This window comes from Cydia fagiglandana, chromosome 27 (genome assembly GCF_963556715.1).
Source record: "Cydia fagiglandana chromosome 27, ilCydFagi1.1, whole genome shotgun sequence".
Lineage (NCBI taxonomy): Eukaryota > Metazoa > Arthropoda > Insecta > Lepidoptera > Tortricidae > Cydia > Cydia fagiglandana.
Window position 1 is genome coordinate 2517909 of NC_085958.1, and position 24765 is coordinate 2542673.

Below are 24765 nucleotides of genomic sequence, written 5' to 3' on the forward strand. Positions count from 1 at the left end.
GTATTTATGTGAGTAATTCGTTAATTGAGTCTGTCTTGCTAGTGGCATGCGAGTGCCACAATTTGTTGCCGTGTTATGGATGCAAGGAGTTGAGAGTTACATGTTTATTATGTTAAATTATAATCTTTAATTTTCAGTTTATCGTAATTACTTGTTGTGTGTATAAATGTGGGTCAAAACTTTACTGAAAGGGGGGGCACGTGAAAGAGCGGCGAATTTGACGAATGAAGTTGCAATATATAAACGGGATTTATTTGTGTTGTTTTTACTCTTATTGTTCTATGTTATTTACTTTTGTTATATTTAATTATGTTTTTCTTTAATTTGTTTCTTCTTTTAAAGCGTAGGAAAGATATAAGCCTATCAGGCATGATTCAAGGCAAACTGTGAGTAATGTCAAGAACTGAAACTAGCATTACAATTGTTTCGAAAGGTATAAGAGATAATTGCATTGGTAAGACTAGATGAAGAAAGAGTTGTATAGTATTTTTTTTAATATCATAAAGAAAGGAAATGTGCATATTAAAAGTAATTTCAATTTGTTTTGTAACTTTGTGTGTTAATTTGTTTTTCTACAGGTTTGATATTGCTATAGTTTAAGTAAATTAGATTCTTTTCGTGGTTTATATTGCTGCATAATCGACATGTTTCAAATTTCAACTTAAAGTAAAATCTTTTTCGGTACATTTCTTAGACAAAAACAAAAGTTTTATATAAAACATGGGATTCCATATCTAGGAGTTTTTATCTTCAATTTTCTAGAGTATAGTTTCTGTTCAGTAAACCTATAAGTAACTTTATTAGCTTATTCATACTTTAATATTGTATCGCTTTTGTTTGATCATATAATAGTAATTTGTTAAAATAGGAAAATATAGTTTTGTCAAATTTCAACTCAATTTTACTGTCAGCAAGGAGTAGTAGTAGTAAATACATATAGTAGTGAATCAGTAGAATCTTAACAAAATACGTTGATGTTAATATTCAAACAAAAATAATAGTTGCGTTCTACATAAATGCTTATCTGATATTTAAACTTTAATCGAATTTAAACTGTCTTGGGCCATAATATAACATTTAACGTAAATTTAAATTATGTTCATTTTAATTAAAATTAGTTTCTGATACTTAAAGTTAGGTATGTTTGTATGTATGAAATAAAATGCACTGGCTTTAGGAATTACAGAATTTCATCAAAAATCTTGGAATAACATTAAGCATAACTAAAGGATAGAGAAAGTAAAGTATTTCAGTCTATTAACCTTCTCAGTTCAGCGAATGATTTGAAAATCGTAGTTCATATTTAAACCAAATATTCGACAGCTGTAGTTAAGTCTAATTCGCAGGGGGGCATGTATGCAAGTGTTTATAGATATTTGTAATAAATTAGCTTTTCTCAAAGTTCAGTTGTAGTGTAGGTGTACGTATGTATGTTGTTATCATATATTCTTTTAACTTAATTAACAGATGAGGTTTGAATTACAATAAGAAGTTCCAAGAAGTTTTACTTTACGAATCAACAGTTTTCAAGAGTTATTACTGATGTCAATGTCATAATACTTGAAAAAAATAGGGGGGTATGTATAAAAACAATAGGTTTAACATCCAAACATCTACGATTCATAGATATTTATATGAGTAGAGTATACTTATCAATATTGCTTGGTAGATTTACAAATAAGGATTATAAAAAAAAAACATCATAATATGATTCATCCAAGTCTAATTTATAATGAACAGGTTTTGCTGAAACAGAAGAGCGACCTCTACAATAAGATATGTACGGGAAGAAACTATTAAAGAGGTGTAAGCAAGTTCAACTTATTACAAGAGGAATTGAATAGAGAGATAGAGAAAGGTAGAGCGGTAGTATAATCAAGGTTAAGGGAATTAGTGGCCGGTTGACTGTAAGTAGAACATCAGATTCTTATCGTAGTTAGAATATTAAATTTAAGTGGCATAATGCGTAATGATTTTCATTGGAGTAGTTTTAGTTAAGGCAATTTGGCGTAAATTTTAAAAATATTTGGCGTAATTTATTTAGCGTAAATTTAAAAACATATTTGGCGTAATTTATTTAGCGTTCATTTTAAAGCATATAAGACGTAATCTACTATAGTTGGAGTAGCGTGGGGTTGGTTGTTGGTGGTTGTGGATTGCTCATGCGTGTGTGGGGCTGAGGCTTTCTGTTAAACGGCAAGTCTTGGTTTCGTATGTGTAAGGGTTGATTCATGGCTGTCGGGGATCAATTCTTGCGTTGCTCTGGCTATATGAATATTCAGCGTAATTATATTAGCATGTTACATTCAATTTGTTTTGCAATAAGTGTAAGCGTAAACGTAAGCATCAAGCGTAAATTACAAATTATTGTAGCGTAGCATAACATCATGTCAATGTGTTCAATGATATGGCAAAGCGTATTTGGTAAAAATATAACTTAAAATGGGACAATTTGTTATTTACTGTCAATGTTCAAATGTGATCTGCAATTTTGTATGAAACTGTATGGAAAAGCGAGTGAGGATATGGTATGTTTATGACTCAGTTGATGAATGTTATGTGTAGATAAAAGGGGATGAATGAATGAGTGGAAGTATGTTTGTGTATGAGTGAGTTTCTTAAAAGTTGCTTATCTTAGAATATTGACAACAGTTATTGTTATTTGCAAATGGGGCAATGGGGAACAATAGTGTGTTATCAAGAGAATATAGGAGTTAGGTTAAAGTCATACCTTTTAAAGGTAAATTCTTTTTGATAACACAACACTCAACAAGAAGCTATCACTAATCTACGGTTACACCTCTATGAACGCGTGGGATTGCAGAAGTAGTGTTTTGATATAGTTTGCTTAAACCTGTCTGGAGGGATCCGGGATCCGGGTTGCGCACTTACGTGTGGAAAAATAAAAAAGAACCATGCGTTTGCTGTAGGTATGCTCGAGGCGGACCTACCTATTGAGAGTACAGTGTGCATCTGATTGAGAGTCTTGGTTATTGCTAATTAGTAATTAATATTTATTGCATAACATATTGTATAGTTGAAAAATTACAATGTAGATTAAAATGGCGTTTTAGCCGATATAAACTGTTCGTTTATATTTGTTAAGTTAATTTACACCATACTTAGATTTTGTAAATTGGAGTCTTTTAGATATAATAATAACTTAAACATAATAAAACAAAAGTTATTATTGATGTGGTAAGCGTAGCTGAGGCTGTCCAGGAGTACCTTGCTGTCCGTATGTAGTGCCACACGCCGGCGAACCCGTCGGATACTTTTAAGGGTATCTTCTATGCTTTTAATTGTGGTCCGTCCGCTTCACGGTTAGTGCAGGGCGTGGATTTGGTTAAATATCTGAATACACATGTTTGACTATTTTTACGACCGATTGTCCAGACGTGAACTTCAGATAGAGTAGAGAGCAAGGTTGGGTTCTACACGAGTATAAAAAAAAAGAATCGAGTAGAAAGCAACTGAGCTATAACGTAAAATAAGAGTTCAAAATACTGCTAGCATTCTTGCTTGGAAATAGAGTACTACATTCGCCAAGAAAGGAAGGAACCGGTTGTTCTGTATGGGTTGTGGACTGGGATTATGACCACTGGGAAAAAGTGTTGGAGGTTACCGCAAAGGTCTTTCCATTCGATATGAGGAGGTTTTCGTTGGTTCTGGACGTTCGGGCAATGTGAGCGGTGGAATCGCCTGCCGGGCAATGTGGCTACAGATTCCGGATGAAGCGCGAGGACTTTGCTATTTAGGGCTCATTTGCCTCACAACCAAGTGTCTCAATGAGGGTGGAAATTCTGTCTGAAAACAATTGGACTCATGGGTCATAATTCTGTGGGTTTATAATTCATGCTGGATGATTTGTTTCCTTTCTAGTAATGGTCATTTTACACACCACATTTACATCAAAGGGTTAAAATAACAATACCTGGTTTTGAATATGAACATTTGAGCTCCGAGCCAGGTTTACTAAACCTTTACTCTATGCTCAAATGGGGGGGCAATTGTGACGGTACGGTATTACCGTTCCGTACAAATCTATATATACATATAATATTAATATGGTTTTATTTATATAATCAATTATGTGTTGCATGAATTCATGATGTATTGATTTATTACAGAAATCACTCACTATTCATCAAATTAATACTATTTTAAAAATTAAATAAAACATAATACAAAACATGTCGATACTCGGTCGCGCAGTCAAATTGCACCATATTAACCGCAGACCAATCATAAGCCAGGAAGCTTAGCGCATGATTTGTGGCCATATAAGGTAATAAAAGTGCGAGCGCAGGACGCATGGCCATATAAGGTAGTAAAAGCGTGTTAGGGAGTTAAAGTACTGTCACTAAATTAGGGTGAGTAAATTACGACAGCTCTAAAAGCTAACAACCGTGGGGAATATTATTGATATCTATAGACATACATGACGATAAAGGAAAAATACTTAGAACAAAATATAATATAATCAAGAGATAGTTAAAAATCAATAGAAGTCAACATATTTTGATACAAAAGTTGCACCATAGTTTGCTAGTCGGTTTGTAGCAATGAGGAACGCGGCGTGAGTTTGTTCTGCGCAGGCGCGAGCCACATAGGTTGACAAAAAGCAGTTGCGCGGGAGCCTCGGGGCATTCGTTGTCTGACTTTCGTAAGAGTACGTTCGAAGTTTGTCAGTGGACGGAGTGATTTACTAGAAGAAGTTATTAAAAGGAGCTTGAAATAGACAGCGTCAGATAATAGAAAATCTAGGACATCTAAACACAAGCTAAGTACAGTGCCTTTATCATTTGAGTGCGTGATTACTTGAAGCTTTTTCTCAATGCCGATTTTGTGTTAGCTAGTTGTTTGAATTACGTATGCGTGCATAACTAACAAATAATAATTCTAGTTTCTCGCCTAAAACACAATAACACAGTAAAAACATAATACCTACCTTTAATGTTCTCTGAAGTCAGTGTCGCTATAGTTTGTTTTAATTTACGAAGATTTCTCACTAACAAATCCGCGCGCGCTTCCGTTCGTGGCAAGGAGACAAGATGGCGGCATTGTGAGATGATCGCGCGAGTGTGTACGTGGCGATAGATATTTTATTTAGCTTTATTTATCAAATAATACGTGCGTCAGAGTTTTATTAATTATAAAGTACAAACACGATATTTTCCTAGTGTATTTCAATAACAGAAAGTAATTTGGAAGGATCTTTAGTGAATGTGTCGTGCCATCGAGTTTTACCGTAATTTAGTAATGGAAATAAATTGGTTCGATCTTTATTGAAAGGGATGGTATTCTGTACCAACGCTTGCGTATTTATGAGAATAGTGTTTACTTGTTAAAATACCTATCAGTGATATATTTTTATATGAAGATTACGATGTGAGAGTAAATGAAGTATAAAGATCCCTACATAGAAAAAGGGAACGTTCATGTTTCATGCCGCAATGCGACGCAAGTACCTACCTACATATTATGAATAGATGTTGAACTAAATTAGTTTGATACTTACTGAACCTAATTATATTGAAAATTGATGTTTTGGTGGAAGAAAAAGAAATACTTAATGTGGGGGAGGATATGTTTACAAGCCATTATTTTTATGAAGTTAAAATGATTTTATTGAATTAGTAGTGCGATATTGGTAATTATGGCTCAAAGGTGGAAATAATTACAACTTATATTATTTATCTGTTCTCGATTTAATAGAGATTGATATACTACCTATTGAATGTATTTACATGAAAAGAAATATTATTATCGACATTCCTAAAGAATTATTAACATTTTGAAGTATTTGATTCCTATTGATGGCTTGAAGTAGATACGATCTATACTATATATTTATTGGTTATTGACAAATTGTTCAGGTGATCATTTTTATGGTTAATTTTGCACTAACTGATCGCAACGTAAAGTTAGGAGTCGTACTGTATACTTGGAACGCAGTCGATTCACGCAACTTGAACCTAATGAATTGTATTCCTGACTAAGGTCATGATTATAAATTAGGCCAAGGCCTATCACATTTATTATATTATATTTAAAGGTTAAATTATCTATGGACCTGCCATTAATTATAGCTTACAGATTTTGGGATGGGTTTAGGGATTCAGTATTCTTAGCTTTGTGTGAAAAGAAGTAGGTAGAGTGGCTGATGGAATACTTGACGTTTCTTTTCCTCAGATACCACTTAGGGTTTGTGAAACGTATCTAGCCTTTCGCTGAGTCTTAAACTCCTAGGAATAGGGAGGTAGGGGAAGGAAGCCCAATCGACGGGATCTCCCACAGGGATTGGTTTAGGATGACTCCAAACCCCATCAAGCATTGAGGTGGCATCTAGAATAGCATTCAGATGTTGTTAGGTTATAAATATTAAGTTTCCCTTAAGAAGTGACTTAAAGGGCTTATCCCAGGAAAAATGCTCCTCAATGTTATCCGGAGTCCAATAGGAGTAGGGGAATTTTTACCAAAAAAATATTTTTATTTATTTATATATTCTATTATTCATATATATATATTCCATTATTCATTCCACTATATTTAGATGGTCTGCGGTTACTTCAGTGAGATAGAACTTCTCATCGCTATCTACTAGTATACAGAAAGCTCATTATCAATTGCAAGCAGTATTACAATATTTACAATACTTTAATTCTAAAATAAATTATCATTGTGTTTGTTATCTTATCTTTATTAAAATATGTTCTTTAGTACATTGCATTTCTCATTTACCTACTTTTATTAGTAACCTTTCTTATTATGCTACTGTTTGATTCCTATGGGTTAATATCAAATTATTACTGTGCTCTTCATTTAGCTAGGTTAGTTTCTGGGTTTATAGATTTGTAACTCTCCTCTTTGTAAAAGAACCAGGGGTTATTACGTACAGCTACGGGATCCTTCCATTTCCTAGACGATCATATCACTTTTATGGCCAAAAGTTTTAAATGCAAGACAGAGACAAATTATGTTCTTAGGTAAAGTAGGTTTGCTTTGAGGGTTGTTTTAGATATATGGGTTAGAAGGGTTAGAGTGTAGTGTATTATAGGGAGAGTCATTCTTGACCGTTACACCCCGGTAATGGACGTGGATCCAGTAATGGGCCCCCTATAATGGACATTGCTCTATCAGTATAAAATATTGAAATGGGGAATAAATTACGGCAAAACGCCGCAAATATGCCACCCTTGGCAGTAGTTATATTTTTGAGGCGTTTGGGGTCGAAACGCTGGGGCCGTGGGGGCCAAGCGCGCACCGTATGTACAGGGCCTTAGCGGAGCGCCTTATAGATGCCGCAGGAGACCAGAGGGCTGGCCAGTATTTTGCTCAACGCATAAGTATTGCCATACAACGTGGCAATGCGGCCAGCCTTCTGGGCACACTGCCCATCGGCAGTGACTTGGGGGACGTTTTTTATTTATAGGCTTTTTATTTTAAGTTTATTTAGTTTAGAGATAGTTTGTATTATTATTTGTAAGCTAATTTAATGTTTTATATTTACTTAATAGTGAATTAGTAAAAATATAAATCGGCAAAATAAAACAATTTTTGGTATAAGCTTTTATCGCTGAATGTATTTTTCTATCCACAGCCAATTATTATAGTAATAGATCCATCGAGACAATTCTAATATACCCTAACACAATTAGTTAGGGTTTAATGCGATAAAGTTCCCATGGCCACCTCCTGTCTCCATCATCAGATCAGGTCCATGTTATCATAATATTGCATTATCATCCGATTTGCATACTTAATTACGTACTTACACAAAATTTCAACTGAATCGGAAATCGAAAAGTGGCTCAAATTCAGCTACCAAGATTGGACCCACACTAACTAACAGGGCAAGTTAAATAAAAGTTTGGAAAAACGATATTAATTTATCCGAAGTCCGAGAATACCTCCTGATTGACATATTTCTCAACTACATTTTATTTATGTATTGTTTAAACATGAAATTATGGCATAGCAAGCATCATTCTGTCATTTGTCCCATCATAGGAGGTACGCAGTTTTACAGCTCCTATAATGGGATTGGGCCAAATACCACTATTTTTTTACATCTGTGGAGTCACAACATAGTGTGTTGTATACCTTATCTCATGGTAAATGCAATTAACAAAACACATTCTAGTTTTCATCAAGTATTAATTAATTAAAATTTAATAAATTAACTCACCTCTCTTAGCGAAGTTGTTAAGAATTCGTAGTGGTATTTTTTTCAGTGACACGACAACTTTTAGGTTGACGCCAATTTCTTAAAAAACAACCAAATTTAATAGAACTTCAAACTGAAACAGCTCTAGGACTCTTATTTATGATAATATACAGGCAGTGTTTATAAACTACTTTTAGATACTTATTTTAGAGGAATTATGTTTTTTTGTCCCATTACTGGTTCCACGTCCATTATAGGGTCCACTACTATAGATGTCGTTAGGAGTTCTATGATTTGGATGTGACATAGCGCCATCTCGTATCCATGATAGGCAATAGCGCATTTTCAGTGACGACATCCGGTAACGATGCGCTTTTAGACGGTCGCATTTTGAATGTATAGCCCGCTCCACACTCGTGCGCGAATCGCGGCGCGAAGCCGCGAACGCGAGTCTGGAGTCGATTTCGCATATCAGCGAACTAGACTCCACACTCGCGTTCGCGGCTTCGCCCGCGATTCACGCGCATAGTCTGGAGGGGGCTTAAGGGTTGCTGACTCTTATGTATACTTACCGATCTATAGATTATAGTTTGGGTGGACAATGAGACTGGGCTATTGTAGAAAGGTCGGATACCTGCCAAATGGCCATAACAATGTGTTACACGTTATCGAGGCTTCTTATAATTATTAAGAAATATTTACATACCATTTTTTTGTAAAGAGTGCCGGAAGTGTGCATCGGATGGGACCAAATGGCGGGAAAGAAGAGAGAGAAGAGCGTGAGATTACGGTGCTCCCCTAGACCTTACTCCAACTGCTTGATTAATTTTTTTGGTAATCTCTGTCTCTTTCAGATTATAAACCGCACGATGGCAGCGGTACTAGTATCGACTATGTCCCTCGCTGCCTTGGCCATGGTGGGCGAGCGTCCGACAGTCCCAGAGATAGTCTCCTGGCTGGATATTGAGACGCTACTCCTGCTGTTTAGTATGATGCTGCTAGTCGCCATCATGGCTGAGACTGGCGTTTTTGACTTCCTTGCTGTCTTTACTTTCGAAGTAAGTATTACACTAGCTTTTGCCCGCGACTTTGCGTGGAATCAGTAACAGCAACAGCAGCTAGAGTAGCAGTACTAGTATCGACCATGTCCCTCGCTGCCTTAACTATGGTGGGCGAGCGTCCGACCGTCCCAGAGATAGTCTCCTGGCTGGATATTGAGACGCTACTCCTGTTGTTTAGTATGATGCTGCTGGTCGCCATCATGGCTGAGACCGGCGTGTTTGACTTCCTTGCGGTCTTTACTTTCGAAGTAAGTATAAGTACACTTGCTTTTGCCCGCGACTTCGTCTGCGTGGAATCAGTAACAGCGCCTGGATAAAGTGAAATAGAAATCATATATTTTGGGACTTAAGCTTACATCAATTATCAGGCAATTCATTATTAATATATACTTGTTAGAACGTGACAAGTGACAAGGTGACAAGTGATAAAAAATGCGACAGTGCTACCGCCGCTGGAGTCAGTTTGTGGTCATTGGCGGGAGCATGCACAAAGCCGTGAAGAGTGGCGGAAGACAGAGGACCACGTTCGACGTGTTGCCTCCCTGTCATACTTACGTACAAATTTACGAGTACAAGTGTGACAACAATGTCGAACGTCGTTCGCGGCAGGCTCTAAGGAGAGGCCTTTGCCAGTGTGACACAATATATCCTAAAAAAAAGTGTCTGCTAGGCAGCAAAGATTCATTGTTTATATTGGTTTCAGGTGACAAAAGGTAACCTCTGGCCGCTGATATACCTGCTTTGCGGTATCACCGCTGTGGTGTCCACGTTCCTCGACAACGTTACTACAGTTCTCCTCATGTCTCCTGTCACTATCAGGTAAGACCATAGATCTAGAATGTCTCTCTTACGCTTAATAAAAGTGTCTTGACAAGCTCACGTCGGGCCCTATAAGGCCTTAATAATAAGGCCTTAGGCCCGACGTGAGCTTGTCAAGACACTTTTCCTATTGGTTCGTGTTTAAGCTCGATCTTCCCCCTCTCGTGTGACGCTTCGCTTATCAAGACGGTTGTATTTGACTTACAAAGTTGCAGTTGCCTTGAAACCCTTGCAACGCTTAAAATTTAATTTTGGAGTCCATTGCTTGCTCGGGTATCAATATTAGCACAAACGTTAAACAAATTTTGCCACCGAGTGAAAAACCTAATTTTTCACCACACCAACACAAGGAAAATACTAACTGTAAAAATATCAAACGAAATCAATTCGACTTTCGACCCTATACAGGGTGTGTCTGACCATGGGGCTTTAAATCCAGACCGCGTAGCCAAGATACCAATCGCTAACGCTCCGTAGCGATCGAAACGCAACTGTCACTGTCACACTCATGGGGAAGAGTGATAGAGATACATAATGCTTTTCGTTGTCGAAGCGATAGCGATTGTAACCTTGGCTAGGCGGCCTTGTCTCGATTCTACTCGCTAAACTGAGCTACTTTTATTATGGCACCAACCCCGAAATTCCGAATTTTTTTTTCACTTCTTCATACATTTTGGCTGATCAGATGTCGACATTTTCTATGGAAAAGCCAAAAAAAAATCCCCGATTTTAGGGTTGGTCCCATAGTAAAAGTAGCTCAGTTTAGCGAGTAAAATCAAGCCCTGGATTTAAAGCCCCATGGTCAGACACAAACTGTATAAAAACGAATTTAGTACGATAGTGACAAAATAAAACCTTTTTCTAGATTATGTGAAGTGATGGACCTGGACCCCGTACCGATTCTTATGCTGATGGCCATATACAGCAACATAGGCGGCACAGCGACCCCCGTCGGAGACCCACCATGCGTCATAGTGGCGTCCAATAAGCACGTCATAGACGCTGTAAGTTTATAACTACTATTTACTTAACTTCTAGCCGCCCAGAGACCTATAAAAAGGTCTCCTGTTCCATTCTAATTTGAACTTTGTGTTGACAAAATAAAATTTCATTTTGCTTGGCAAGGTTTGACGTATGTGCGGCTAGAGGTAAAGGGGCTCCCCCACGTAGGGTTACCAGATGACAGGAATTTTCCTGACATGTCAGGAATTTTGGTCTTTTGTCAGGGGACGGAACACGAAAATGTCAGGAATTTTTTGAATTGATAGACTTTTTTACAAAGTAAGTACCTTTTTATTTACTTACATTAATACAAATAATAAATTTAATAAAACTTTAATTAATAAAACGCGGCTATCGGTTCCGTCGTCGTCAAAAAAATGAATGTCAGGAAAAATATTCGGAAATCAGGAATTTTGACAGGAAATTCTAAATTTGTGTCTGGTAACCCTACCCCCACGCCAATGACCTTTTATCTGAATCCCTTAGTTTTCTAATGTTATTTGTAGCTTATCAATTAATCACGGTTCATATCCCGGTCGACATATCTAAGTCTACGAGTAGAATAGTGAACCCTAAGCAATTTTGAATACCTATCCTATACCTTTATTCGGAGGCCGCGGGTTCTAATCCTGGCTCGTACCGTACCAATGAGTTTTTTCGGAACTTATGTACGAAATATCATTTGACATATTTATTACTTGGTTTTCGGTGAAGAAACCTGCGTACAAGGTACATCTGCGAAGAAATTCAAAGGTGTACGTGAAGTGCCCAATCCGCATTGGGCTAGCGTGGGGACTAAGTATAGCCCAAGCCCTCTCGCGCGTGAAAGGAGGTCTGTGCCCAGCAGTGGGACGTTTATAGGCAGAAAGTATTCATCGTCATCATCAGCCCGTTTCAGTCCACTGCTAGACATAGGCCTCTCCCAAGGTACGCCACGTGGCCCAGTCTGCCGCTTTATGCACCCAGTTGCTGCCGGCCCTCCTGTGCAAGTCATCCCGCCATCTGGCCAGAGGGCGCTACGCTACGTTTGCCCAGACGCGGTCTCCACTCCAGAATAGGTTTACTCCGAAGTGATCCGCCAGAGAACCAATTTCACCGACATAGCTTTGAAAGTTAGTACGTTGAAGTGGCAATGGGCTGGTCACATATGGCGCAGAACCGATAATCGCTGAATTTATTATTAATATTATTATTTATACCTTTACTCCAGGGCATAAACTTCACAAATTTCACGGCCCACATGGCTCTGGGCATCCTCCTCGTGGCAGTTCAGACCTCGCTGCAGGTCCGGTACATGTTCCGAGACACCAACAAGCTAAGGCTCAACGTTCCCAGGGATATACAGGGTAACTATAACTAACCCCCTTAGGCCCACTTGCACCATCCCACTAACCCGGAGTTATACTGGTAAACCGTTAACCCAGTGTCAAATTGTACTGGTAACCATGGTAACTCCAGGATTAATCGGTTAACCCGGGTTAGTGGAGTGGTGCAAGTGAGTCTTATTCATACAACTTTACGGGCCCGATTGGGTTATTACCTACCCACTAGTTACCACCAAGTTGTTACCAGTGGTAACTACTGGGTTTTTTTTTCCATTGAGCCTAATACTCTTCGAACGCAGTGAGACTATTACTGGGAAATAAAATTTCCACCTACCAGTGGTAACTACTGGGAAAAATAATTCACAGTAGGTAGTTACCACCAACTTGGTTTGGCAACTTTTTTACCAGTGGTAAAAGGTGGGAATTTTATTTCCCAGTACTAGAGTCAGACCAAGAATAGTCTGCAGCGGATTTGATAGCCCACGCAGTGAAAGTGTTCTTTTAACCGTCACACTTCTATGAAATTATGACGTATAAATGACACTAGCACTGCGTGGGCTATCAAATCCGCTGCAGACTTTTTTGGTCCGACTCTAGCCTCACTGCGTTCGACCACCAAACTACCTCGTCAGAAATGAGTGCTTTCCATCTCAGCAATCTACTATTTTCAGATCTCCGCCACCAAATTTCAATATGGCGTCGTGCCGCCGACTCCCTCCCGCAGCTGAGCGGCAACGCGCACGTGGTGCGCGCGCGCCTGGACAGAAAGATCGAGAAGCTGCGCGCGCAGCTCAGCCGCATGATGAAAGAGACGAGCAAACGTGCGTGTCCGAGGGATGAGTTCCAGAGTACGTTGCGGGACTTGAAGCAGAAGGTTTGCTTTTTTATTTATTTATTGTACAAAATAAGGAAAATAGCCGGCGAAGTGCGAGTCGGACTAGCGAACGAAGGGTTCCGTACCATTACGGAAAAAACGGCAAATCACGTTTGTTGTATGGGAGCCCCACTTAATATATTTATTTTATTTTGTTTTTAGTATTTGTTGTTATAGCCGTAATAGAAATACGTCATCTGTCAAATTTTCAACTGCCTAGCTATCACGTTTCATGAGTTACAGCCTAGTGACAGATAGACGGACGGACAGCGGAGTCTCGTTTTTACCCTTAGGGTACGGAACCCTAAAATTCTTACACTGTTCATCATTTCCCTCGCGTTATCCCGGCATTTTGCCACGGCTCATGGGAGCCTGGGGTCAGCTTGATAACTAATCCCGAGAAATGGCGTAGGCACTAGTTTTTACGGAAGCGACTGCCATCTGACCATCCAACCCAGAGGGGAAACTAGGCCTTATTGGGATTAGTCCGGATTCCTCACGATGTTTTCCTTTACCGAAGAGCGACTGGTAAATATCAAATGATATTTCGTACGTAATAAGTTCCGAAAAACTCATTGGTACGAGTCGGCGTTTAAATCCTCCGGGATTGAAAGTCGCACGCTCTTACCGCTAGGCCACCAGCGCTTAAAAATCTTACACTGTTAAATAATGAAAATAAATACATTTATAAACCGTTTAAACAGTGTCGGATTTGCAGTCTTTGCCGCCCTAGGCCCCAGGCCCATGTAGTAGCCGCCCCTTTCTCAGCACCCATCATATTGACTACATTTTGACTTATTTCTTGTTGTCATCAGCGAATGTTTTGTCACAATTGCCGCCCCTAATATCTTGCCGCTAGGGAATGCAATCTCGATCTCGCAATTTCAAGATCTCGCGAGATCTCGCACGAATTTTCGAGATTCAATCTCGTTGACAGGAAATCTGGATTCTAGCAATCTCGGTCGAGCTTGATTAATATTGTCGAGATCTCGAACGAGATTGAATGATTGATCCGTGTGAATTACCTACTTTGTTTTGAGTAATCTTTTTGACCTTAGGTTCATGTTGATCAGGCATCAGTGCTATTGTATGCGGCCGGCTTTAGCTGACGATAAAAGCACTGTGGCGCGCTCTGTGCGGAAAAATTGGACGAACTTAACGTACCCAGTCACAAATATTTATGACTTTTGCTCGCTTACCCTGCATTTTTTTGCAAGTTGCCGAGTGCTTGTCAAAAATATCAACTGAGCATGTTACTGCCTCTGCTTAATACAATTGTGTAAAATTAAAAATAATTAATACCACTTTTTCACAATTACATGCAAACTAGAGCTCCATAAATATTATTAGTTTTTTTTAATAAAAGTAGTTTTTTGTTCAATGTTGATTAATTTGAAGATCTTCAAAATAAAACATGACGTAGGTACTCTAAATAAGTAGTATTTACGGAATTTTTAGAGATTTTTGCTCAAAATAACAAATTTTTAATTACTTTGTCAAATCTCGATCTCGTCGAGAATAATCTCGATCTCGAAAGTGTGATGGTCGAGATCTCGAAACACCCTATCTCGATTCAGATTTTTCGTGCGAGATCTCGAATGGCCAATCTTGGTGCGAGATTGCATTCCCTACTCGCTGCCCTAGGCCCGGGCCTAGTTGGCCTTAGGGCAAATCCGCCACTGCGTTCAAAACTGTACATTTCAACATTTCAACTCTGTTTTGTCATGTTTCAGTACAAGATCCGTGACAAGGCCCTCCTGGTGCAGGCTTCAGTCGCCATATTCTTCGCTGTAGCTGTTTTCTTCCTCCATTCGATTCCTGAACTAAGTAAGATGAACTACTTATTTCTTATAACTACGTAACTTGCCTATTGCCAAGCTACCAAGCTTAAATGGAGTTGGGCACATGTTACCAGGCAGAGTGATGGCAGGTGGACCAAAATGTTGACGGAATGGTGGCCGCTTTCTGATGAAAGAAGCGTCTGGCGTCCGTTGGCTCGTTGGGTGGATGACATTCGGAAAATCGCGGGACTGACGCGGGTTAAACATAAATCTTCACGTTGCACTTCAAAATAGCGAGTCTAATTTAACGAAAATAGAAAAAAAACCGGGCAAGTGCGAGTCGGACTCGCGCACGAAGGGTTCCGTACCATAAAAAAAAAAAAGCAAAAAGAAAACGGTCACCCATCCAAGTACTGACTCCTCCCGACGTTGCTTAACTTTGGTCAAAAATCACGTTTGTTGTATGGGAGCCCCATTTAAATCTTTATTTTATTCTGTTTTTAGTATTTGTTGTTATAGCGGCAACAGAAATACATCATCTGTGAAAATTTCAACTGTCTAGCTATCACGGTTCGTGAGATACAGCCTGGTGACAGACGGACGGACGGACAGCGAAGTCTTAGTAATAGGGTCCCGTTTTACCCTTTGGGTACGGAACCCTAATAAACAAGATTTTCTATATACAATACTCATCATCACATCATCACAGGCCTTTCCGTCTATTACAGACGATTTATACATTGCTGTATAGACAAGGTTTGGCGACTGTGGAGGCCGATGCGTGAGAGGCACGACCTCCCACATTTTTGGCAGAGAAAGCACATGCTATCCGGTACAATAAGTACTAATATTATATTAGGACGAATGGAAAAATATCAAAAAAATACACGTGAGGTTGTGTGGGGGAGGAGGGACAGCCAAAAACCTCACCAAATATCACCAAGGGGGAGGGGGACTCAAAAAGTAGCCGAAAAAACCTCGCGTGATTTGTGCACAACCCCTTACATATATCGTCGTCTAGTACCCACAACACAAGCCATAGTTGAGCTTACTGTGGGACTTAGTCAATCTGTGTAAAAATGTCCTATGGATACCTATTTACCCACCTATTTATATTGAGTAAAATGATTTGGCTGAGTGAGACAAAATGTCATTCAAGTGTGATTTCAACATGCGGGGTCTAATTCAAGTTCGATACTTGGGTTCTATTATCTCTGTCCCTCTAGGTATGTTCTCACTGCTTAGGGTGAAAAATTTTGTGTACTACACGAGATCAAAGTTATTTACATCTCGTGCGCTTTTGAATCCCTTACTATGCTCAAGATTCTAAATTATAGAATCTTTCGCTTGCACGGGACTCAAAATAAGCACTCGAAGAAATATCAAACTTTGATCTCTTGTTGTACAAATAACTATTTAATTTCTACAACGCTTATGTTGAAATGTTGTTTTGTACAGACCGCATCTCTCTGAGCTGGACGGCATTGCTGGCAGCAATTCTGCTGCTGCTGCTGGCTGACCGTGAAGACCTGGAGCCGGTGCTGAGGCGGGTGGAATGGTCCACTCTGCTGTTCTTTGCTGCCCTCTTCGTTCTCATGGAGGTATCATGACTTTACGAGTTCCTACTGTTGCTAACGTCATCATCAGCCTACTCTCGTCCACTGCTGGACATAGGCCTCTCCTAATGTACGCCATTGAGCACGATTTGCGGCAACTCTGATCCAGCTCTTGCCAGCCGCCTTGCGAAAGTCATCGCTCAATCTAGTCTGAGGGCGCCTTACGCTACTTTTACCAACTGCTGCTTACAGGCCTCTTTATTATGGCTCCTCTACACGATGGGCCAACGCCGGCCACTCCAAGGGACGCAGCCATGCGGTAGAATGAGATAGCAATATCACTTGCTCCCTCTAACGCATAAATGCGTCACTTGGAGTGGCCGGGTGTTGGCCCATCGTGTAGAGGAGTCATTACAGTTACTACAGTTTACTAAACTTTACTACAGTCAGAGAAAGATAAGTAGCAAAGATAATTTAGTATAGAGGTGTGTCAAAGGAAATTTTGTAGTCACAGTAAATATACTGCCATCGTTGACTTTGGCCAAGCAAATCCCTTGATCGCCAACCAAAACTGCAAAAAATTGTTAAATAAAAATCTACCTTGATTTAGTACTAGTACGGTTCCCTATGGCTCTGGGCTTGCGGCTAGTGAGTTTTTGTTGTCCTGACGTCGTTTTGCGACTGTTACGATGCGTCTTACGTAAGCGAACAACTCCCAAAACGCGGCGCGGCGCGGCGCGGCGGGCCCAAGGCGTTCGCGTTCGCAACAAGATCGCCCACGTGGGACACTTTTATGGGTACCAAAGGATTGATTCACCCCGCGCGGCATCGCTTTGCTTCGCGTTCGTGGGTTGTTCGCCTATGTAGTACGCTGCGTTAGCAATATTCTGAGCCTTTACTTCAAGAATATTGGTTGCAGGCTCTCTCCAAGTTGGGCCTGATCCAGTACATTGGTGGCCTGATGGAGGTTCTGGTGCTGAGAGTGGATGAAAGCGCGAGGCTGGCGGTCGCCATCTTGCTTATTCTGTGGGTAAGGTCTATAAAGCGGTATCCAGACGGGCCTAATTAAATCAATCGATTTGATCAGAAATTTAATTGGCGTCAATCTCCAATTTTAGATTTATGGTGATATTAGAGCTCTCTAAATTGAAAAAATGCCCCATTACGAAAAATATACCTGGCCTCACTAATTTGTATCCTTGCGTCCGCACCTCATTTTGTCGGTAATATCCTTGTCCAATTGTCCTTATTGGCGGTTTTCAGTCCGTTCCCTTCACTGAACCACATCATCATCAACATCATCTCAGCCATAAGGCGTCCACTGCTGAACATAGGCCTCCCCCTTAACATAGGCCTCCCCCTTGATGAACCACATTGATATGCAATTCCAGATTAAAGGAATTTTTTACCAGAGATAGCTTGTATGTTGTACAACCAAAGCATAAAATAGTAAACAACTAAACATTAAACATCTCTAGTTAAAGTAGGTATTATTTGTTTTTACAGTTTACATTTTACTTAATCATATGTTATCTGGGCAGGTAGGCGGCGTGATCTCAGCGTTCGTGGACAACCTCCCGATGACCACGATGATGATCAGAGTGGTCATATCCATCGGCAGCAACCCTGATCTCAACTTGCCTCTGGCACCTCTCGTCTGGGCGCTCCTCTATGGTGCCTGCTTAGGAGGTAAATCATCATCCTTCTAGCATTGTCCCAGCATTTTGGCCCCAGCTCGTTGGGAGCCCTTCATCAGTGGTCATATCCATCGGCAGCAACCCTGATCTCAACTTGCCTCTGGCACCTCTCGTCTGGGCACTCCTCTATGGCGCCTGCTTAGGAGGAAACCTTCGTCATTCTTCTAGCGTTATACCTACCGTTGTTTTTGGCCACGGCGCAATTGGGGTATCTCCATCAGAGTGATAATACCGATAACATCCATCGGTAGTAACCCTGATCTCAACCTGCTCGCTCCCCTTGTCTGGGCGCTGCTATAGGAGGCTTAAAAAATTTTGTCCGTCTGACTGTTACCGAAACTGCTGAACCGATTTAGATTAAATTAGTTGTGGATTTAGGTTTGTGTCCCAAGAAGGGTCGTAGAAGAGTTTTTATCTCAAACATCATCATTAAGGGGCCCACTGATTAACAGTCCGCCGGACGGTATTGGCCTGTGAGTTGTTCGGAACTGTCAAAATTTTGTTCTAACTGACAGACCGATACCGTCCGGCGGACTGTTAATCAGTGGGCCCCTTTATACGAAGATGAAGTCTCACACAGAAAGTAGTTACCTAACTATTTATACTGAGATCTGGCCCCTGTTTCACCAACGTGACAGGTGCGACGAATTGTAAAATCACTGTTGCTGACGTCACAGGCATCCATGAACTACGGTTACCGCTTACCATCGGGCGGGCCGTATTCCTGTTTGCTACCATCATTGTATTATTAAAAAAAACTTTATGATATCGGAAAAAAACAGATATTTCTCTTGCTAAGTTTATGACAATTGTCACAAGAAACACTACAATTGTCACGAAATTCCGACGTATAACTCATTACCTGTCAAGAATTACCTACAATTCTTCTAAATCTTTGACAATTGTCAGAAACTTCGCAGGAGAAATATCTGTTTTTTTCCGATATAATAAAGTTTTTTTAAATAATACAATGATGGTGGCAAACAGGAATACGGCCCGCCCGATGGTAAGTGGTAATCGTAGCCCATGGATGCCTGTGACGTCAGCAATAGTGATTTTACAATTCGTCGCACCTGTCACCGATGTGAAATTGGGGCCAGTTCTAATTTCATAGCGCCACACCACCATCCCATTAACCCAGGGTTAACCTGTTAGGCTGTTAAACCGTTAACCCAGTATCAAATTGTATTGGTAACCATGGTAACTCCAGGTTAGTGGTTTGTGCAAGTTTTTAAACTCGTCCAATAATTTCTGTAATGTCACAGGCAACGGCACATTAATCGGCGCGAGCGCAAACGTGGTGTGCGCAGGAGTGGCGGAGCAGCACGGCTACAAGATCTCCTTCGTGCAGTTCTTCAAGGTCGGCTTCCCCATCATGATCGGGCATATGGCTGCTGCCTCCGTGTATCTGTTACTGTGCCATTGTGTGTTTACTTGGCATTGAAGTGTACATCTTTATTTTTTTAAAGTGTTTAAAGACCCATGAAGATGGGAAATACTCGAAGACTCTCAATAAGGGGGTTTTCAGAAAAAATGGTACCATTTCCTTTTTTAGGCTTCCGTACCTTTTTAAGATTATGTTAGTAAATGAAATAAAATTATGTCCGTCCATTTCACTGGCGTAGAAATTATATTCAATAAATTGTGTTAATAGGTACATATGACAGTATATTATTGTACAAATATATTTTTAGTTTTTTCTACTTTAAATAATAGTAACTTTAAGTACAAAATGTAACCAATGTTGAATTATTTTAGATATAATAATAAATAGTAATTATGTGAACTTTACAATCAATAAAAACAATTTAAAATCATAAATGCTTTGTCTCTTTTGTCTTTATTTAAAAAACCGAGCAAGTGCGAGTCGGACTCGCGCATGAAGGGTTCCGTACCATAAAGCAAAAAAAAAACGGAAAAAAATGCAAAAAGAAAACTAAGTACTGACCACGCCCGACGTTGCTTAACTTTGGTCAAAAATCACGTTTGCTGTATGGGAGTCCCACTTAAATCTTTATTTTATTCTGTTTTTAGTATTTGTTGTTATAGCGGCAACAGAAATACATCATCTGTGAAAATTTCAACTGTCTAGCTATCACGGTTCGTGAGATACAGCCTGGTGACAGACAGACGGACAGACGGACGGACGGACGGACAGCGAAGTCTTAGTAATAGGGTCCCGTTTTACCCTTTGGGTACGGAACCCTAAAAATGTAGGCGCAAAGAGTTGACATACAAAATTTGAATTGTTCACCTAAAAAGGTAAAATGCTGTCAAAGGCCAAACGTATTGCAATAATACCAACTGGACGAAACAGTAATATTACATATTATATTATATATTTTCAACACCGAGCCTATATTAGCCTTTTATATCATATACTATTATTCCAGACTTAGGCCCCGTTCGCACGGCAGCTTTTTCAACGCGCGTTAAAAAAGCGTTTGAATGACACAAATGGATAACCATGTATGTATTCACACGAAGGCGGTTATTAAGCGCGGCGCTTTTTTATCGAGCACTGTTCGATTTTCGGCGTTGAGCGTTGGCGTCAAATTGAATAGAGCATACGGAACTCCGTGTATCTGTTCTCACAAGCGTTAAAAAAGCGCCGGCGCTGCTGTCAGTTGGCTGTCAAGTGTCAATTTTTGGTGTCAATCGTCAAGATTATTATTAGTTTCACCTTAAAAATGTCAACTTATGCTTACAAATTCCTGAAATATTCAAGCTATATTCAAATAATACGTCGTAATAGCAAATAAAGTATGGCTTTGCTGAGATGCGTACGTGGCAGTACGACTCACAAGTGATTTTTAAGCGTTCATATGAACACAAATAATATTGGAAACGGTAAAAAAGCGCCAACGTCGGGTTTTAACGCAACGCTTTTTAAGCTGTCGTGCGAATGGGGCCTTAGGGGTCGTTCAGAAATCATGTGATCATATTTGGTCTATTTTTGACCCCCCTACCCCTTGGTAATATTCGGTGATATTAGGCACTTGGAAAGTAATAATTATTGCAAAAAATTCTCTTGTAATTATAATATAAAAACCATGTTAGTTGTGAATTCGGCGTTGTGTTTATTTTGACATTTTATGAATAAAAGTTGAAAGTATGAATGTTCGTTATATTTTGAAATTTTAAATGAAATATAATTATAATTTTTTTTTTATAAAAATGAATCATTTATTTACATACATACAATATATATACAGTGGTACAACTAAACGAAATTAATAACTAATATATAATAATTAATTGAAATAAATAAAATTGAGAAAATGGATAGGTATTGATTTATTATTGTCCGTATCCTTTTTAGGCTTTGGTATAGATTTATATAAAATAATGCATTTATTTTATTTTAAAAAACATTGAATGTTTTATGTGGCAACCATAAGTAATTAGAATAAACATTGTGAGTTTGAGTTCATCCTTCCATCTTGTTTGAGGTCTCCTCTGGACCCAATTGAACCCTATCATATTGAAACAAAGTTCAAAATCATGTGGGAAATATATTCCCTCATCATATTGAAACAAAGTTCAAAATCATATGGGAAATATATTCCCTCTCACTTATAAAGACTTAAGCAACTGCTCCTGACCTCTCAAATACACCAGTACCACCCGCTGCCACTCTTTGCAGACTCGCTCGGACTTGATGATGTCAGCAACGGGTATGTAGTCCAGCACAGCTCTCCAGCAGTCCTCATTCAAGTAATCTAATATGGTTGGCGCGTCGTCAAAATAAGGTGTTTTTATGTACAGTCAGCCAAGAAAGTGGTCTACCAGTTTTCGACTCTATCAATCAGATGATAGAGTCGAAAAGTGGTAGACCACTTTCTTGGCTGACCGTACATAGTGAAATGATAATTTTAATATACGTATGTATGTCACTTTATTGCACAACATGTTTACACAAAATGGACAAACCCGGAACAAGAATAAAAATGTTATGTACAAAGACAAACTTATACCTAAAAGGGATCTCTTCCAGCTAACCCTTGAGAAAATGCGAAAGGATTATTAATATAGTTACTCGGCTAATTCCGAATGTCCAAAACTGTCGGATAATTCCGAAAAGAGACTTTTATTATGATGGAATTTACGGTGACTTTCATCTGTATTTGGGAATTATCCGACATTCGGTATTACCCGAATACACCTTATATGTTTTAATATAGTTTGTTAAAACTAGGTAGCGTTTTTTTCCTTATAGATAACGGTATGAGGTATGATGCAAGCTTGATGCAAGACTTATTTATCTAAATATTACCTTTGTGGATTCACAATCAAACCACTGTGTATGGTTCATAAACTGTATTTAAATTGGGATACTTCTGGGATATACTGGGGACTAATAAGATAAACGTAAATAAGGGGTCATCCATTAATTACATCACACGTTTAGGGGTAGGGAGGGGGTCAAGAAAATGTGACATATTGTGACATGGGGGAGGGGGGAGACACAAACTTTGTGACGTCACTTTAACTTCATCAGTAACCGAAAATTTATTTAAATTATTTTATTCGCTGTACATTTAAATAACAAGCTTTTAAAACAATAATCGTTTTGATTCGTTTAATTTTCTTTTCTAAGCAGTTTTGGGTTATATATTACTAATATTTATATCGTCAAAAATATTTTGATAAAATATTAATTTATTTATTCGTATGGCATTTACAGAGTCGCTAATTATCAATTACAATATTTACAATACGATATCTAAATTCTTCACCCATTGGGCAGCGTGTGCATTAGGCGAGTGAAGGTCTAGGGCCTCTCCGACATATTTCCGTTTCGGGCAACTATGTATAATGTGGTGTATAGTCTGTACTGGGGCCCCGCAGTCACATGCTGGTGAGTCTCGCCAACCACACTTAAACAGGTAGTCCGCACAGCGTCCATGTTCGGTACGGAGTCTGTTTAGTTGGCACCATTCCTTCCTAGATGCTGAAAAGCCATACGGCTTTTTGGTAGGATCGTAGGCATTTAGGCTGGGGTTTGGCAGGTTAGATTGCCACTCATCTTTCCAAGCGTCTTTTATATTGAAGCCACCTTGCGTCAGGTTTTGAGCGGTTTGATAGGGCGGGTGTCGAGACTTCAGACGATGCTGTGGTGGGTTAAGGAATTCCTGGTGGATCGGCAGGTTCGGGTCGCTGTGAATTTTGTTCGCTTCTTTTACCAGTGCCAATTGTCGTCTAAGATGAGGTGGTGGGATGTGGCTTAGGGTTAGGAGCCATTGTACGGGTGTGGATTTGATCGTGCCTGATATACATCGCATAGTATTACGCAGTTGCACGTCAACTTTCTCTGTGTGTGCGCTATTGAGCCAGACTGGTGCGCAGTATTCACCAGCAGAATAGACTAAGCTCAGGCCAGTTGTACGAAGAACGTCCGCTTTTGCTCCCCAAGTCGTGCCAGTTAATTTGTGGAGAATGTTGTTTCGGGTCACAAGTTTTTTGCTCAGCTTTTGAAGGTGGGGACCGAAAGTAAGTGAGCGGTCCAGCGTAACACCAAGATATTTAGGGTGCGGGTTGAAAGTTAATATTTCACCATCAAATGCTACCGTTGGAATATAAGCAGCTTGCTTGTTGTTGAGGTGGAACGTCGACACTTCCGTTTTGCTGGCATTTGGAACAAGCCGCCATTTCCTAAAGTACTCGTTTAGAGAACCTAGATCTTTGTTGAGCTGCTCTTCAGATACCTCGAATGTCTTGTGCTGGTGCGCAATGGTGATATCATCTGCATACACAAATTTCCTAGAGACTGTTTTAGGTAGGTCATAAGTATATAGATTAAAGAGCAGTGGGGCCAGTGTAGATCCCTGTGGAATGCCATTGTTTAAGGTTCTAAGGCGGCTTTGTTTATCTCCTAGGTGAACTACAAAATTCCTGTTCCTAAGCATATTGTCAATCAGGCAGGTAATTTTACGACATGGAACAGCCTTCATTAGCTTATAGTAGAGTCCCTGTCTCCACACCGTATCATAGGCTGCACTTAAGTCAATAAAAGCAGCTACAGTTTTCAAGTTCTTCTGGTAGCCAGCTTCTATATGCGTTGTGAGAGACAGAACTTGATCCGTGCAGTTACGTCCAGTTCTAAACCCTGCCTGTTCGACGGGGACTATGCGATCGATGAGAGGGGTGATCCTATTCGAAATTAGTTTTTCCAGAAGCTTGAATAATGCGCTAAGTAGTGCGATAGGTCTATAGCTTTTCGGGTCTTCAGCTGGTTTGTCGGGTTTTAGGATGGCTATTATCTTGGCATGCTTAAAGCCTGGGGGCAGCGTGTTTCTTTCTAATATGTCCGTGTAGAAAGCAGCCAACCACTTGCGGCAGTTGGCACCTAAGTTCTTAATGAATTCATTGTAAATGCCATCTTCTCCTGCAGCTTTGCCCAAGGACAGCTGTTTGATCGCGGTATAGGTTTCCTCGGCAGTGAAAGCTTTTGAGATATTTTCGTCCGGAGTCATCGTT

General features: G+C 39.6%; 1 protein-coding gene across 1 annotated transcript in view; it reads left to right on the forward strand.

Annotated features, from left to right (window-relative positions):
• The window catches only part of LOC134677974 (P protein-like), a 34999-nt gene extending 14893 nt beyond the window's left edge, over positions 1–20106 (forward strand). Inside the window, exons 8-17 of the mRNA XM_063536404.1 lie at positions 9025–9228; positions 9935–10050; positions 10916–11054; positions 12263–12398; positions 13049–13251; positions 14985–15078; positions 16491–16633; positions 17508–17618; positions 18130–18277; positions 19551–20106. Coding sequence (XP_063392474.1) covers positions 9025–9228; positions 9935–10050; positions 10916–11054; positions 12263–12398; positions 13049–13251; positions 14985–15078; positions 16491–16633; positions 17508–17618; positions 18130–18277; positions 19551–19729 — 1473 coding nt within the window. The 3' untranslated portion in view covers positions 19730–20106. The remainder of the gene's footprint in view (positions 1–9024; positions 9229–9934; positions 10051–10915; positions 11055–12262; positions 12399–13048; positions 13252–14984; positions 15079–16490; positions 16634–17507; positions 17619–18129; positions 18278–19550) is intronic.
• The last annotated feature ends 4659 nt before the right edge of the window (positions 20107–24765 follow it).